General features: G+C 49.8%; 1 protein-coding gene across 1 annotated transcript in view; it reads left to right on the forward strand.

The window, feature by feature from the left end:
• vps13b (vacuolar protein sorting 13 homolog B) overlaps positions 1-17,500 on the forward strand; it is a 338,610-nt gene that overhangs the window by 151,872 nt on the left and 169,238 nt on the right. Inside the window, 3 exon segments of the mRNA XM_080857284.1 lie at positions 2,898-3,028; positions 14,549-14,783; positions 16,279-16,529. Of these exon segments, the coding sequence (XP_080713410.1) occupies positions 2,898-3,028; positions 14,549-14,783; positions 16,279-16,529 (617 nt within the window).

Raw genomic sequence — 17,500 nt, forward strand, 5'->3', positions numbered from 1 at the left:
TGTCCATGCTGACTCACACACTCACACACACCTGTGCGCTCATGAACTCCCCTCCCAGCCCAACAGCACACACGCACCCTGTACCATTCGCTCCCATGGTAAAGGGCTTGGTGTTACAATGACAGAATCCCAGCTTGTTGCTAGGGGAAACAGACCCCTCGCCATGACAAACCCCATAGCAATTTTTTTTATTTCTTTAAGGTGATGCTGATGTATATGTGTCTGTGTGCTCGGAGGGGTGGGGAGGCGGGGCGGGGCGGGATGGAGTGTTTGGTGGGTGTGTGAACATGTGTGTGTGTGTGTGAGAGAACTATTTCAGGGCCGTCCGGGTGACATCACTCTGGGTTTCATGACAATGTGGGTCTCTTGCTGCTGCGCAGGCAGACCTTTAAATCACGGGATATGTCTTAATGTCTCTGCTGAGACCAGGCAACGGCAAGCTCACCTCGGACCCAGGCCTGGCCCTGATGGCTTTACCAGGCCTGCTCTCCCCCTGTCTTTGTCTGTGCGTGTGTGTGTGTGTGTGTGTGTGGTTGTGTGTGTTTGTGTCTGTATGTGTGTGTGTCTGTGTGGCTGAGTTTAGCCCATACAGTGGTGGTTTGACGCAGGATTGTTAGGGGTTTATATATTTGCGTTGTGAGGAGGTGGGAGTTGAGCGTCCAGTGCGTTATGCGGTACACAGCGGGTGGGGGACGGGGGGACAGAGATGGAGACGAAGGGGAGGAGGTAACACACACACACACACACACACACACACACACACACACACACTGGGAGCGGCCCCTGGTAAGGGTCCCCAGACCGCCTGGAGGAGGTGGTCTGAGTCTGCATTGCATTCAAGCTCCAGCCCGGTTTACATATGTATAGTAACGCGACCTATTATCCCGCGGGCCACCAAAAAATCCACTTAACAAATATGTTTTTATCAATATAAATATGGTTTAATGAATCAACCTTACATATTTCAGAAGTGACAGGTGTGTAGAACATGCAGGAAGTCTTGTTTGACTCTCAGCAGGAACATTTCTTAACGTATTTTCCGATTTGTTTTGTACAGTCGCGAAAAGGCAACAAAGTTGGCGACGACCTATTATCCCGCATTGATGTAAAATGCCGTTGGGAATCAAGCTCAACAAGAAAAAGAATTTACACCGAACGTCGCAAAATCAAAATTCTACTATTTGTATCAGGCTGGTTTGTACACGCAGTATTACAACACTTTCTTATACACTTCAATACGCTGTATATGTGGCATTTTTGCTACAAAGCTAATTGAAATACCCTTTTTGGGCAGGGACTTAAGTTTTCCGAAATCCGCGATCCTGGATGACACCGAAATCAATATTAAGTAAGGTGTACCAGCGCTTGCGGGATAATAGGTCGTGCGGGATAATAGGTCGGGCTACGATATGAACACAGAACAAACGTACGTGCCGTTCCTATATGATGCCACTTTTATGTTAAAAGTGAAATAGCTTATTGACATACAATTTTGTAAAGCACTTACAGTGACTAAAGGACATCTACTTGGCAAATCATTCTTGAGGGTATGCGTGTATTCTCTGCAAGCAAAGCTACAAATTCACCTCACATTGCTGTCTGTCTCACTCCGAAAACCTCCTTATCCGAGTATCTCACATCATTTATGGCAGAGCGAATATGTCCAAATTAACAAAAGGATAGATAGATAAAGATAAAAAACAAATGTGGTGAGTGTGGCTGTCCATTTTCCTCCCTTACTTTGCGTTGTTGCCTAGCGACGTGGGTAAATACAAGCTGCACGTTCCTTGTGTGTTGATGACCTAAACAGACCATGGTTCGCAACCAAATAATGTAATGGGAGAAGAAACCAGCGGGTGGTGGGGGGATTAATCGCTCTCAGATTCAGACTAGCAAAACAGACTGTGTGAAAACTGAGGTTACGCTCCGCAACTTTCCCCACCGCTTTGGCCAGTCAAAGGTCTACAGGTTATGCAGATTATCGGGTAGCCTATGATGGGCACATACTCCACTTGCCCACAGCCTACAGGTGTCAAATAGATGGTCTCCTTAGGGTGAGAGCAGCAGCAGCCGCAGCAGTAGTGAGGACTCACGTGGATTAGGCCCTGAGTTCAGGTCTTCTATAGTGGCACCAAAAGGACCAGGGTTGCTGGGCTCTGTGGTGTAATATCGCCATTAAACGGCTACACTTGCATAATGCCCTTGAGGAAGACTTGCACTCAAAATGTGTCATTTTGACGCTTTTACTGTGTAGCAGTACCAATAAAAGGTGAAAGTATGGAAAAGGTATCAGAACTCGAGGCCCACGTCTCCACGGCTGCTTCTATCACTTCCCAGTCAGACTGGATTAAATCACTGCCCAGCTGTGCCCAGTCAGTCACTGAGATGGTTCTGAGGTTACATATTTGTGGGACTTGTCAATGTCTGCCTTATCAGGGAAAGGTTTGTACAGCTGGTCCTGGTTGCATTTCTTTCCTGTGCCATCATACCTATCGGTGGTCTCCGCCCCTCCATTCCCCAGTGTTGGAGTCACACAGACTTGCCACAGTGAAACCCCTTTCAGATACAGACCTCAGCAAGAGCATAGCTTTTAAAACGATAAAGGCTGAAATATGTGTTTACCTTTTGAAATAATAGGTGCTTTTTGACAGGTCATCCAACTAATTAAGTCAGATTATGTCCTTGTTACTCCATTGGTCTCTGTCACACTTTTCAGCATTTACATTGATTCATTTAGTGGACACTTTTATCCAAAGTGACCTACACTGCAGTTCTAATCCATTCTCCCTCTCTCTCTCTCTCTCTCTCTCTCTCTCTCTCTCTCTCTCTCTCTCTCTCTTTCTGTGTGTGTGTGTGTGTGTGTGTGTCTCTCTCTCTCTCTCTCTCTCTCTCCCCAGAGTCCCGGCCCCTGTCCATCCCCATGAAGGTGATGCTGTCAGCGTCCACCGAGTCCTGGGCCTCCCCAGAGGAGCGGATGAAGGAGCTCATCGCCTGTGTGTGGGACGCAGTCAAACGCCTCACGCTGCAGGTCCTTACTCTCACTCTATCTCTCTATCATCTTTATTTTTCCTCCAATCTCATTCACTCTCCCTCTTTCTCTATCTCTCTCTTTCCATCTTTCTCTCTTCCCTCACTCTCTCTATGTCCTTTCCTCACCTAAACCGATTCAATTGCACCACTGAATTTATACCACTTTTTCGATGGAGCAAGATGTCCCATTCTACTGTCGTTGCTGTTCCTTTCCAACCCCTTTAAGAGGTTTTTCACTCTCCTCTGCCTTCATCAAAGTAGTATCTGAAGATGCACTTCAGGACCCACAGATGAAAATGTGAGGAGTGGGTTTAGGCCTCTCTTTCCCTCTCTCCCACACACACACAAACACACACATGCACCCCCCCAGCTCTGGTCCCCGCGGTCGGCTGTGTTAGCGTCACCCCTGGGTGTGTGTCACGGCTGAGTGACGCTTGTCTGGGACGGCGTGTGGTGTGGTGTGGCCTGTGTGCGACTGCGGCTTCCTCGTCTGCTCGCAGCCGTGCTGGGAACTGACTGGGCCCTTTGTGTGTGTCTCTGTGTGTGTGTGTGTGTGTGTGTGTGTGTGTGTGTGTGTGTGTCTCTGTGTGTGTGTGTGTGTGTGTGTGTGTGTGTGTGTGTGTGTGTGTGTGTGTGTGTGTGTGTGTCTGTCGGCATTGTCACCCGGCAAGGCTCGGACAGGCCCGGCCACATCAGAACCAGGGAGGGGGAAGGACTGGGATAAAGACTCGCTGACAACATCCCCTTACCCCCTTACAGACGCACACACACACACACACACACACACACACACACACACACACACACACACACACACACACACACACACACACACACACACACACACACACACACACACACACACACACACATAGACACACACACATAGACACACACACATAGACACACACACATAGACACACACACATTCACACACACACATTCACACACACACACACACACACACATTCACACACACACTCACACACACACACACACATCACCCCACCAGAGGAAAATGCACATATGTGTTCATGCTGGAACAGTCCTGTTTGTCCCCCCCCCCCCCTTCTTTCTCTGTCCCTTTATGTCTCCCTCTCTCTCTCTCGCTCCCTCTTTCTTTCTCTGTCTTTTGAAGATTTGATTTTATTATTTCTTTCTGCTACATGGTTCCGGGACCACACCATGTAGCGGCAATTAGGAGCCCAGGGCCCGATGACATACGGGTGGAAGCAGCCCAAAGCCGACAGCTGGTATCGGAGCGCTGGAGATCCCCAAACAAAACTGCTCCATTTATTTTAGTGCGGTGTAAACAGAATACCTAATGGCTCGCACTTTGCAGGCACATGGGCCCAATTTGGCATAAGGGAATTTTTTCCATCTCCCTCTCTTCGTCTCTCTCTCTCGCTCTCTCTCTGTCTCTCTCTCTCTTTCTCATTCTATGTCTCTCTCTGTCTGACTCTCTGTCTTTCTCTCTGCTTCCCTCTTTCCTTTAGTGAGAGGGACAGGAGAATTTATTATTCCATGGCTGCTGAATCCACTTAGGCAGAGGTAGCGGGCCGCAGAGGGCGGAGAGGGAACCCTGGGAGTCGTGTAAACTGTTAGAAGAGCCCTTCTCAGGAACGCAGCATTGATACTCTATCAGTCGCCAATCACTTGCACATGTGAAGAGAGCGAGAGAGATAGGGACAGACAGACAGACAGAGGAGAGAGAGAGAGAGAGAGAGAGAGAGAGAGAGAGAGAGAGAGAGAGAGAGAGAGAGAGAGAGAGAGAGAGAGAGAGAAGGGAGGGAGACAGATAGAGATAGGCCTATGAAAACGTAGAGTGGAAGAGAGAAGGCAAGTGAGCGTGGAAAATGGCAGATGAAAGGATAAGTTGGAGAAGCTCACAAAACAGAGATTATTCATGTGAAATGTTTTTTCTTCCCAGACCCACCCTTGTGTTTGACATGCGGGACTACCCAACCCTTCAACGTGAGAACCGCTTTGTGTCATTTTAACCTCAGTTCTTACCACCCTGTCACATGCGCAGGACCAAGTGCTGCAAGACTCAAACACATTTATTTCAGTGGACCCTCCTAACCGAGTCTTTCAGCTTATGAAGTGCTACACTAGTCTCTTAGCCCTGAAGCAGCGCTGAAGCAGCCATGTGCCATAGAGAAATAGGGAGGGCTAATGTCAAAACCATACATGCAATGCAAAAAGAAACAGATTCAGTTACACCCCAACACACACACACTCTACAGGGGGGGACTGAGGCCTTTGACGCCACTAAATGGTAGTTCATGAGTTCAGAGGAGACTCATAGAGGAGATTATGAGAAAGGAGGCGAAGGATTTAATCTCTTTTGCACACACACACACACACACACACACACACACACACACACACACACAGACACACAGACACACACACACACACACACACACACACACACACAGACACACACACAGACACACACACAGACACACACACACACACACACACACACACACACACACACACACACACACACACCGACGCACAGCAGCCCTGCTGAGCTAACACCCAGCACCCGGGCCAGCTGCACCAAACCTGGCTCCACAGCATCATCACTGTGTGCTGTAAGTCACCATCCCTCTGGCCCTGCCTGTGCTCACGCTGACCTTCTGAACTTAGGATCATGTCCAAGCACAAGGAGGGTGGGGTTGATTTTTTTTTGTCAGTTTTAAAATGTATTTGATTTTATTCAGTTGAATTTTTTTTAGGAGGGGGTGTAATTGCCCTGACACGGCCTCTTGGTCATCGGCGGTCGTAGGTGGGGTGGTTGTAGCCGTCACTCCCGCTTAAGCCCCGCTGCTGTGTGTAATTGTCACCTCGGCCATTGCGGCTTGGACCAGTGCGCACGGGCCCTTGCCCTCCGGCTTGGAGGGCAGCCACGGTGGTCAGCCCTCGCTTCTTTTTTCTTTTCTCTTTTTCTTTTTTTTTTTCCTCTCTTTCTCTCGGTCCTAGCTCCCTGACTGGTGAGGCACCCTCACAGTCACCGGCCCTCCGGTCTAATCGCCAGTGAGTGGGAGCCGATTCTATTTCAGGAATTCTGCAATAATTCCTTCTATTTAACACATGAATGTGTTCAGCATTGGCAGAGGTGCACGTTGCTACCAAAACTGAAACGGGATCCCCTGCAACAGAGAGACCGTTGCCATGGAAAAATGAAGTAACGCCGGTCCCTGCAGCTGCCATGCATTAATGAATAGGACTTTTTTTTCTGTGTGTGTGTGTGTGTGTGTGTGTGTGTGTGTGTGTGTGTGTGTGTGTGTGTGTGTGTGTGTGTGTGTGTGTGTGTGTGTGTGTGTGTGTGTGTGTGTGTGTGTGTGTGTGTGTGTAATAGATAGAGAGAGGAAGGGAGAGAAAGAGAAAGAGAGAGAAAGAGAGGGAGAAAGAGAGAGGGAGAGAGATCATTTGTGCTTGGTGTGGCTCAGAGGGAGCTAGCCAGATGGTTTCCATGAACAGGATTTGACCCCCAGGCTGGAGAGCCATAGTACAGGCCCATTACTTCATCTTCCAACCCCCAGTCCCCTCTCTCTCTCTTCCCTCTCTTCCTAGCTATCTCTCACATTCTCTCTTTCTTTTTATCTCTCCTTCTTTCTTTTACTCTTATCTCTCTCTCTCCTTGCAATTTTTTCGTTCATCTGTGAGATCTCTCAAATCTGTCATGATTTGTAAATCCAACACGACTTTCATTTTCACCATGATGGCATCAATCAAAATGCACTCCTGGCAAACTACAACGAAAGAAAAAAAACTACATAAACAGACAAACTTGGTGATCTCTGTGGCAGTTGGCCTCAGCACACGCGTATTGCATCAGTGGGAATCATGTTTCACCTCTTAATTTGTTTGTAAATAAAAGGGGCGAGTCCCAGCACCGTCTGTCCTCCTCCTCCTCCTGAGGCTTTTGATAAGGCTGTCTTGATGGGCTGCCATGTTGGGAGCTCAGCCAGTGTCTTGGGTTACACATTATTTTCGCCGCTCGTGCCAAAAAGCCGGGGCGAACGCATGTGCCGTGAGTCTCCGAGAAGACATGGGAAACGGCAGCGGCTCTTATGTAAAAACGCTGTGTTTCCTGGCATTTCATACAGGCCTACGTCTCCGAGTGGCTCTTGAGAAAACGTTAAGGACGCAAAACGCTTAAGGGCTTCACTTGAACTTAATGCGCCTTTTTTTTCTCCCCTCTCGCTTTTCTTTTTTTTTCTCTCTTGGTAAACGGAGGAATCAATGTCAAATCCCCCCGAAGCCCACGGACGGAGAGCACATTCCCTCCTGGTTACGTTACGAGCCTCTCTGGTAGTCCCTGATCTAAATCAGGACCCGGAGATGTAACAGTAGATCTGTCATTAGCTGTTTAGTGAGTGAGAGCACCAGAGATGAGGGGAGGGCCGGGAGTGGACTCTGTCCCATTTTACCCTATGACCTCACTCAGTCCAGGCCACTAACACCCCAACCCCACCTCTCCAACCCCCCACCCCCTTTCCACTCTTTTCCCCAGTACAAGTCCTAGCTGTCCTGTCCAGGAGGCATGTTGCACAGTTTTAGCTGTCTTGAAGCCTACCCAGAGGCCCTTTGGGCAGCCGTTCCCTGCATCTGCAACAGCAGCAGCAGCAGCAGCGGAGGCAATGGCTGTCTATCTTTCAGAGACGGGCTGGTGGTTGGTTGGGGGGGTGCGCGACCTTGGATCAACAAACACTGCGATCAAAAAACGCAATTAACCCACCGCTGCAAGGCAAATGGGGCGGCCAGCAGAAACAAACAACGGCCCTGGCGTCACCCGCGAGCGTTTATTTTCCCAGATTGCCACCTCTGCCGCCAAGGCCATAGGTACTTGTCAGCTTCTGTAAGCAGTCGGGCCCTTGGAATGTGGGGGTCCTCGGAGCGGATTGGAGTTTGGGGAGCGGCGTGGAGGGTTGGTGGTGGTGGTGGTTGGAAGGGGAAAGCTGCTGCTGCTGTAAAGAGAGGTGGAGAGGGTGGTGGGGACAGAGCACTTAGTGTTGATGTGAAGTGAGGGTAGGCCTTGAGTGATGCTGTCAGTGGGCCCTCACACAGCACAACACCTTCATCTGGACCACAGAGATCCCTGACTGAACGTCAGCTTCAGACACATCCACCCCAAACGGAGGCATGTTTGGAGTGGGGCGTTGAGGAGATTCAAAGAGCACCCTGTGGGACGGGTGGAGGGCTTGTTGCTCTGCCCAGCCCCTCGGAAGCATGAGCAGCCACAGACGTGTGCTGCAGGTCCGTCTCAGGGCCGCAGCAGGAAGCTTACGTATTGAGTTTTCGTAAAAACAATGGCATGTGTCAGGGCCTCATTGATCCCCCCTTGGTGCACGCTGGCGGCCCCTGGAGCTGCAAGCGTGTTTTGGCCAGGGATCTCTTCCAAGGGTGTTTTTCATTTCCTCATGCTATCAGCAGCCTGTTTCCTGTGTCTCATCCTGACCGCACGTTCACGTGCCTGCCCAGAAGCGCGGCCAACGGGGAAAGCCATCTCCCTCTCTCTCTCTCTCCTTCTCTCCCTCCTTCTGTCTCTCTGTTTTTCCTCCTCCCACGTTCTACCAGTGTAGCCCTTTAGTTTTCTAGCAAAGAACCGTCCGGTGTGAGTCGTAGGAGTAAAAAAAACTTTGGCCCATTGCACCCGAATGCAAATCAGTTTAAAGTGTCCTTTTTCTCAGTTCTCGAGTCTTGCCAAAAAGGCCTTAAATCAGTCGGCTCTAATTATGCTTTTATGAAAGACGTTGGAGCGGGTCCTGCCTCACCTGGCCCCGTGGCGCACTCTGAAGCCTGGTTAGAGAACATTCAGACGACTGGAAGGATCTGTGCAGGCCTCGGCCTCGTCAGGATCCCAAAATAAAAATGTCTGATCTGTCCTCGCGTTACTTCAAAGCTTTGGCAGACCGTGGCAGCGTTCGCCAAGGCCAACCCGCTCTGTTTTTTTTTCTATCCTCCACAGTGGAGGGCCGATTGATACAATGGAGTTTACATCCCCGGCCTGTACGTATGCATGTGGCACAGGAACACAAGGCGCTGGAATGTAGAAATGAGAAAAAGATGTACCGCTCGGTGGAAATCCAAAACCTCGTGGCATTGACCTTGATGTCCTTCTGGTTCAGTTATTCATGCTTGCTCAACGGAGCAAGGTCCATGGCTCCTGTGTAGAAGAATTGAGTCATCATTTCAACCTTATACGTTATGCAGTACATGCACACACACACACACACACACACACACACACACACACACACACACACACACACACACACACACACACACACACACACAGGCACACACAGGCACACACACACACACACACACACACACACACAGGCACACACCCAGACATACACACACACCCACCCAACCACCCACACATACACACATACACACAGACACACATACAGACATGCTCATTCATGTTGTATGTTTATACCCCCCTGGTGCTTGAGCTTAGGTCAAGCAGCTGGCCTGCCCTGTACAAACAGTGTGTATCACCAGTTGGCTTGGGAACAGGCAGCACTGGAGGCTGGAAAAGGCCTTAGTGGTGATTTCACCTCCGAGGACAAACACATAAGGATCTCTCTGTCACACCAGCGACTGTGTGTGTCCGTGTGTGTGTGTGTGTGTGTGTGTGTGTGTGTGTGTTTATGTGTGTGTGTGTGTGTGTATATGTGTGTGTGCACGCGCCCCCACACTAAATCAACACGTCACTGCAGGGCTTGTGGGAGTGCTTTGCTGTTGCAGGTGCCATCCTTCACAGGAAGTGTTAAGCGCTCCCCACCCCCCCCCACCTCTGCAGCAGGAGGATATTAAAAAAAGAAAACGGGGTCTCATAGCGCTTGTTCTGAAGAAGGCGAAGCACAAGAACAGGCAGCAATGTTAATTCAGGGGCCCTGGACAGAATCCAGAAACTTTTTTCCTTTTTCGGGTATTTCTTTCTTTTTTGTTCTTTCTCTCTTTCTTTCCGTTTCTTTATTTTTCTCTATTTACCCCATCAGTGCAAGCAAAAGCTTTTCAGTTGACTCATGACTGGACGGTGTTAATGTACAAGCTTTGTGTAGTAGTAGTTGTACTTTTGTACTTTTTCATTTGAATGTGTGCGTGTGCGTGTGTGTAGTTCTGAACAAGTGAATTCCCCTCTGTTGTTTACTTGTTTTCTGGTTGAAATGGAAAAGATGGTGTGAAGTGAAGTGAAGTGAAGTGATGTGATGCTAGGTGAGGTGAGATGAGGTGAAGTGAGGTGGGGTGAGGTGTATTGATGAGGTAAGTAGGGAGGACTGTTATGAGCTCCGGATGAGCCGTTGGTCTCTTGTGTCCAGCGCCCGGCCTGCGTCTGTCACTGGCTGCCTGAGTCGGACTGAAATCCTAGCTGCTGTCCTACCCCCCCACCCCTCCACCGCTGACAGTAACTGGTTGTATGAAGGGGTTTCATTTCGTTTCACTTTGACAGGACATGATGTCATCGGAGGACAGAAATTCCACCGTCACTCATGCTTAGTCTCCCCTCTCCATTCAAGCTGTAAGGAATCGGGAGTCACACACACGTCACACACACACACACACACACACACACACACACACACACACACACACACACACACACACACACACACACACACACACACACACACACACACACACACACACACACACACACACACACACACAGCGTCGCCTCTCGTATTGATTTAGCAGTCATCTCATGTGCTATTAATGGCTCCGCTCAGCTGGAGTCTCAGGGGGAGGTGGAATTAAGATGGGTCTTATTCCACACAGTCATTGCATAACTTCCCTCTCAGATGCTGTTTGTCTCGTGCAATTTAAATTTCCCTCCCTCCTTCATCTTGGTGGCTGGAAAAAAATTCGGCCACTTTTCCGTATACGTATCCTGATTAAAAAAAAATAATTCCAGTATCTGGTCATGGATAAAAATATCCTGGAAAGTCCTGGAACGTGAACAATACACCCACAGTTCTGCTGCACCCCGCTGACTGCCAGGACCACGTGGGGAACACTCCACCTGTCTCACCCCTGACCCATGAAAGAGGGTGTGCAACGTGGCACTGTATATATATATATAAAAAAAAGATAATCTCAAAATAACACACCGGGTAAACATTATGCTAGGTATCGATCTGGAAAAAAACGTACAACCAGACACGGCCACACACACACACAGACACACACACACTCACACACACAGACACACACACACGAACACACGAACACACACACACACAAACAGACAGCATTTCTCAGAGCCTTGTGAGAACTCTTACACTACTGTTAGCAGTGGCGTGCACATTTTCCAGTCACTCTGAGGTCAAGCCTCAGCACCAGGGCCCGGGCTGCCGCTCAGGACAAGCGAGAGCTGACACTTCAGCGTGCGGCCCCGGGGCCTGGGGTCGTCACCCCGGACACGACCTCGTCCACGGCTTCCCCCTGTCCATGAGAACATGCCGCATTTTCCAGCATGAATCAATGCACAGTCAGGGTACGGCTAAGCGCAGGCAGGCCAGTTCCAAAAAGACAGAATGACAGCAAGAAAAAGAGAAGGAAAGAGAATTATAGAGTGATTCAGAGAGAGAGAGAGAGAGAGAGAGAGAGGCAGAGTGGGAGAGGTGAAGGGGGTCATCGGTGATTTTGCCAGCAAGGTCTCACCAGGCTTAGCTGTGTTCTGACCTCAGTTCTTTTAACAAACCCCATTCCCCCCAAACACACACACACACATACACACACACACACACACACACACACCCCATCAGTACCTCTGTCAGCCCCTTTGTGAGTGTTTTGAAGCAGAGCCTGTGTATGAACCATCCCAGAGCCTCTCCCAGGTTCATCTGAGGAGGCTGGATCTGCGCACTACCCCTGGCTGGTGTTGGCATATCACCCCCGCACCTCTGCAGAGCCAGACACAGGGCCATTAAAATGTCTACAAACGATAGTCACAGCCACAGTGGAAAGACCGGGAAACCCCATCACTGTCGACAGCCCCTGGAAGAGAGAGAGAGACACACACACACGTCGACATTAACCAGGCTTGTAAACAGGGGGCATGTCTCTCCTCAGCAGGTCATGGGAGACGCGTTTACAGCCACGTGTCCACTTCAGACATGCCATCGCTGGGTTACGCCACTTGCTACAAGGGCCTGTCCCAAGCACTTGTCCCAGGATGGCCTTGTTCAGCTCTTACCACAGGGAATCTCCCCGACCACCCCCCCCCCCCCCTCCCTGTCCCCCTAGTTATGGACTCTTAAGCCCACCTGTTAGTCAGATCGCCCAGAAAAAACACCCCCACTTCCTCAGTCAGCTGGCCCTTCTCTACTGTACTTATGCTAAGATGTTCAGCTGTGACTAAAATCTACAGTGTGTGGGAATGCGTGAGCATGTGTTTCTCCTCCTTGGTGACCAGTGACCTAAGCCCTCCACACGCACAGGAAAGGCAAAGATTACACTCTCTCTCTTCACAACTTCAACACAGCTCGCCTCAGTTTGAATATTCTTTTCTTTTTTTTTTTAAAGAAAGAAAAAAGAAAAGAAAAGAGGTATTTGTTTCTTTGTGGCTTCTCTCCCCAAATACGTCTAAGAGTGGGAAAGAAACGTTGACAACGTGCGGAGAGATTGATATTCGAGCATGTAGTGTTTGGGAGCCCGGGCTCCGTCTTCCATTACACGTTTGTACCATATTTGAAGCGATTAGCTCAATGAAACATCAGTTGCCCTCTCTGTGCTTGACGGTAAAGCGGCGTTTCCGGCACGCCTGTTATGGATGCTTTGTGGACGCCGTCTGCTGGTGTTTTCACACATGGTGGGCCAGTCCTTTACAGATGTTCAGAGGAGCTGTGTGTGTGTGTGTGTGTGTGTGTGTGTGTGTGTGTGTGTGTGTGTGTGTGTGTGTGTGTGTGTGTGTGTGTGTGTGTGTGTGTGTGTGTGTGTGTGTGTGTGTGTGTGTGTGTGTGTGTGTGTGTGTGTGTGTGTGTGTGTGTGTGTGTGTGGTTGGGGCTGGTTGGAACAGTCGGCTCAAGGTGCTGTTGTTATGCCTCTGCTAAGCTCTGGGTCTTGTGTGTGAGCCTGCTTTAGAGGTTAACCCCACACACATCTGCCTCAACGGCCTGCTGGAGAAGGGTACCGGCTGCGTCCTGAGAGGAGGGGTGGGGGAGAGACGATGGCGGGGGGGTTTTAGGGGGTGCAAAACCTGGACGTGTCAGTGTGTGAGCGTGGTCCGATTTCAAACAGCGCTTTGAAGACTTAGGGCAAAGAGGAAACGGCTTTAGACAAGCGTGTAACGGTATATCCTATCCCCCTGCCACGATGAAACAGTCACCTCATTCAGCCGCTACAATCGGCTTTCCTTGATTTTACTGTTTCTACTGTGAGAGGGTGTGTGTGTGTTGGTGTGTGTGTGTGTGTGTGTGTGTGTGTGTGTGTGTGTGTGTGTGTGTGTGTGTGTGTGTGTGTGTGTGTGTGTGTGTGTGTGTGTGTGTGTGTGTGTGTGTGTGTGTGTGTGTGTGTGTGTGTGTGTGTGTGTGTTTGTCCTGTCACTATCACACAGGCCTAGTTTAACACAGCTGTGTGTTTCCCAGCCCCTTACCCTCCCGTCCATCTGTGGTGGCGGTCTGTTCAATGAAGTCTTCAGACTCACCTACTCTGGGCTCGGATCTGCCGGCCAGACAACTTGTGCCAAACACATACCACCTGCACTCTCTCTCTCCCTCTCTCTCTCTCTCTCTCTCCTCTCCTCTCTCTCCTATCTCTCTCTTTCATTCTCTCTGTCTTCCTCTCTCTCCTCTTTCTCTCCTCTTTCTCCTCACGCGTCTCTCTCTCTCCTCTCTCTTTCCCAACTGAACCAAAGCTGAGCCCTGTGCCCTGAAAGGCTGTGCTTTAATGAGAAGCCAGACGTTTATCTACAGGCCCTGACGTTCCCTGAGCCTTCCAAAGCGCCGGCTTCCCCCGTCTTTCCCCGTCTTTCCCTCTCTTTCCCTCTCTTTCCCTCCTTCTTTCTCTTCATCTCTCTCTCTCTCTCTCTCTCTCTCTCTCTCTCTCTCTGGGCCATCCTGGGAAATCATCCACATGCCGCCACCACCAACACCACCACCACCGCTGCTGCTGCGCCGTCGTCGTCTGAGCTCTTATTTATTGCCTTCAGGTTATGGAACATGCAGCCAGGCCTCTCCAATAGCATTACCACACTGTAATGGGATAATGTTTCGTTGAGTGTCATGTGAAAGGTCTCTTTAAATTAGGATGATCGCTTTTAAAATGATTTTCAGTGGTTCTGGTGTAAATGGTGTAAGATGTGTTTTAAAATCTATAGTGTGATAGACCAGTCCTCACTCTCTCGTGTGTGTGTGTGTCTGTGTCTGTGTGTGTGTGTGTGTGTGTGTCTGTGTCTGTGTCTGTGTCTGTGTCTCTGTGTGTCTGTGTGTGTGTGTGTGTGTGTGTGTGTGTGTGTGTGTGTGTGTGTGTGTGTGATATGGTTTTCCCTCAGCTGGAGCTGCAGTCGTGCTGTGTGTTCGTTCCCAACGACAGCCTTCCCTCGCCGAGCACCATAGTGTGTGGGGACATCCCGGGCACCGTGCGCAGCTGGTACCACAACCAGGCCACTATGCCTGGGACTCTGGTGGTCTGTTTGCCCCAGATCAGTGTGATGAGCGCAGGACACAAGTACATGGAGCCCCTGCAGGAGATCCCGTTCGTGGTTATACGGCCCATTCTGGAAGAGGGTATGTCATCTCCTGAAAACCCACATGTTCCTTGGCTCTGCTTTGGTCTAATAGAAAGCCTCCTTTCAAAAAAAAAAGAAAAGTAAGATATGCCTGGTAAAAATCTGAAAGCATTAAAACGCACCTGGTGTGAGAATTGACATAACCGTCTTTCTCACCACAAGAATTTTCCCTCCCCACCAGAGCCACTGTGTTTTTTCTCTCTACCCTCCTTCTATCCCCCTCCTTCTCTCCCTCTCCTTTTCTCTCTCTCTATCTCTCTCTCACTCTCTCCCTCTCCTCTCCTACTCTCTCACTCTCACTCTCTCTCTGCGGCGGTAATGACCTCAGAATTGGCAATGGAGAATCATGGAATTGAGAAAAAGCAGGGAAAAAAGTGAGACAAAAAGACAGGAGAGAAGGAGTAAAAACAGTTACATCAGCCCGAGCTGTCAGTGTCGCTGTTAAAATTAACAGCCCATGCTTTCAGTAATGCATTTCTACCCTTTGAAATGCGCCTCATCCTTCATGTTAAATGCGGCGGATCAAAGCGACACAGAGAGCTGGGCATTGCCCACCCCCGTGCCTCCTCCTTGCACCTCCCCTCCCTCTCCCCTCCTCTCCCCTCCCCCGGTCCTGCTGTGAGCCCGTGCCAGTACCCAAACACTGGCACACAGGCACACTGGCCTGGCATTCGAGCAGCTTGGGGCTCTGCCACGGTGGCCCGGCGGCACTACCTCTGTCCTCAGTAGATCTCACGCAGAGCACTTCATCATAAATGGTCATTACGGTAGTGCCGTGATTGATGGAGAAGAGGCAGGAACTTTGTGAACTGTGAAAACTTTGATGAGAGAGAGAGAGAGAGAGAGAGAGAAAGAGAGAGGAGAGAGGGGTAGAGAGAGAGAGAAAGAGAAAGTTATTTCCCTCGTGCCATTCAGGGGAAATGTATTGGCATAGGTCTTTGTTTTGTCTATGGGAGTAGGCAGCAGGTGGCGGGTCAGGGCTGCAGTGCTCAGTAACAATCACGCTTTTGCGTTTTACACTTGACCATCTGTTCCGCTGTGTGTATATACTCCCTTAGGATGATGACATACGAGCACCCAGCACCCCTTTGCTGAGGAATGGTGGGCGATATATTTATCAAATGTTCTTTTATAGTGTGTTATTTTAATAAGTCTGTGAAGTCTGAAGTCTTTTAAAGTTTTGGAGGGGGAGTGAGGTCTTTTATTTCGCCTCAAGGGCTCTGACATACTTGTTTGAGTACCCTAATAGTCCTCCAGAAGGCTCTTCCCCAGACTCCATTGCTCCGGGTTAACACACAGGTGTGTTTGTGTGTGTGTGTGTCTCTGTGTGTGTGTGTGTGTGTGTGTGTGTGTGTGTGTGTGTGTGTGTGTGTGTGTGTGTGTGTGTGTGTGTGTCTGTCTGTGTCTGTCTGTGTCTGTCTGTGTCTGTCTGTGTGTGTCTGTGTCTGTGTGTGTGTGTGTGTGTGTGTGTGTGTGTCTCTCTCCCCCCGTAGGTGATGCGTTCCCGTGGACGGTGAGCCTGAGCCAGTTCAGTGTGTACACTCTGCTGGGTCAGCAGCGCTCGCTCAGCCTGCTGGAGCCCATGGGCTGCACCTCCACACTGGCCGTCACCTCACACAAGCTGCAGCAGGCCCCTGCCATCCCCCCCACAGCCGCTGCCCCAGAGGGACAACATCGCCATGCCTTCATCGTGTGCCTGCACGTGGACCTGGAGCCGCTGCACCTCAAGTGCTCCAACCCACAGGTAAGGCCAAAACACCTGAGCTATGGTGTGCTACTGTCTAACTGGTGCTGAACCACAGGCAGGTAAGGCCAAAACACCTGAGCTATGGTGTGCTACTGTCTAACTGGTGCTGAACCACAGGCAGGTAAGGCCTAAACACCTGTGCTGTGGTGTGCTACTGTCTAACTGGTGCTGAACCACAGGCAGACAAGGCCTAAACACCTGTGCTGTGGTGTGCTACTGTCTAACTGGTGCTGAACCACAGGCAGACAAGGCCAAAACACCTGTGCTGTGGTGTGCTACTAAGACCTTATAGAACCGATGCTGTACAACACTTGTGCTAAAAATGGTTGAACTGGAACCATGTGGAACTATGTCCAACATACAGGTGACCGTCACAGGGCCAGATCGTGTGTTCAAGAGTCAAGTGTTGTTTGGATAGTAACTACTTCAATGTGATGGTAGTTAAGGGCCTGCAGTAAGCAGGTGATGCTGGTTGTGTGGCCTCCTCGACGTTGATTATAGAACAGATTGCAGAGTTCTACATTACAATACATTATATCTCTATCAGTTTGACACTCTTAAGATGTTTTCCATAAGTGTACTTAATTTGTGTATATTTTGACCACCAAATTTAGTACCGGTTTAAATAATGGGCTACATGCTATGAGGTGTTGTGGATTTGCAAGTTGTAGCTGTATGACTTACTACCAGTTATGACAGTTGAAAAAAGCTGCTATTATATCCATTCCCGTCTAAGACATGCAGACTGCAGCTCTTGAACTTCTCCTACTCGGCTATGAAGCGTAGGGGTATGGTCAGATTTGAAGTGAGCCTATAACTCTGTGGGATTCCTGTCCTCCTCCCCTTCAGCCAGATCCAGCTGAGGCCTGGTAACCTTTCCTCAATCATACAGGGAGCAGGGGAGGGCAATGCCTGCTGCTGCTGCTCCTGCTGCTGCTGCTGCCGTCTTAGAGTGGGAGCTTTAACTC

This window comes from Sprattus sprattus (assembly GCF_963457725.1).
Source record: "Sprattus sprattus genome assembly, chromosome: 19".
Classification (NCBI taxonomy): Eukaryota; Metazoa; Chordata; class Actinopteri; order Clupeiformes; family Clupeidae; genus Sprattus; species Sprattus sprattus.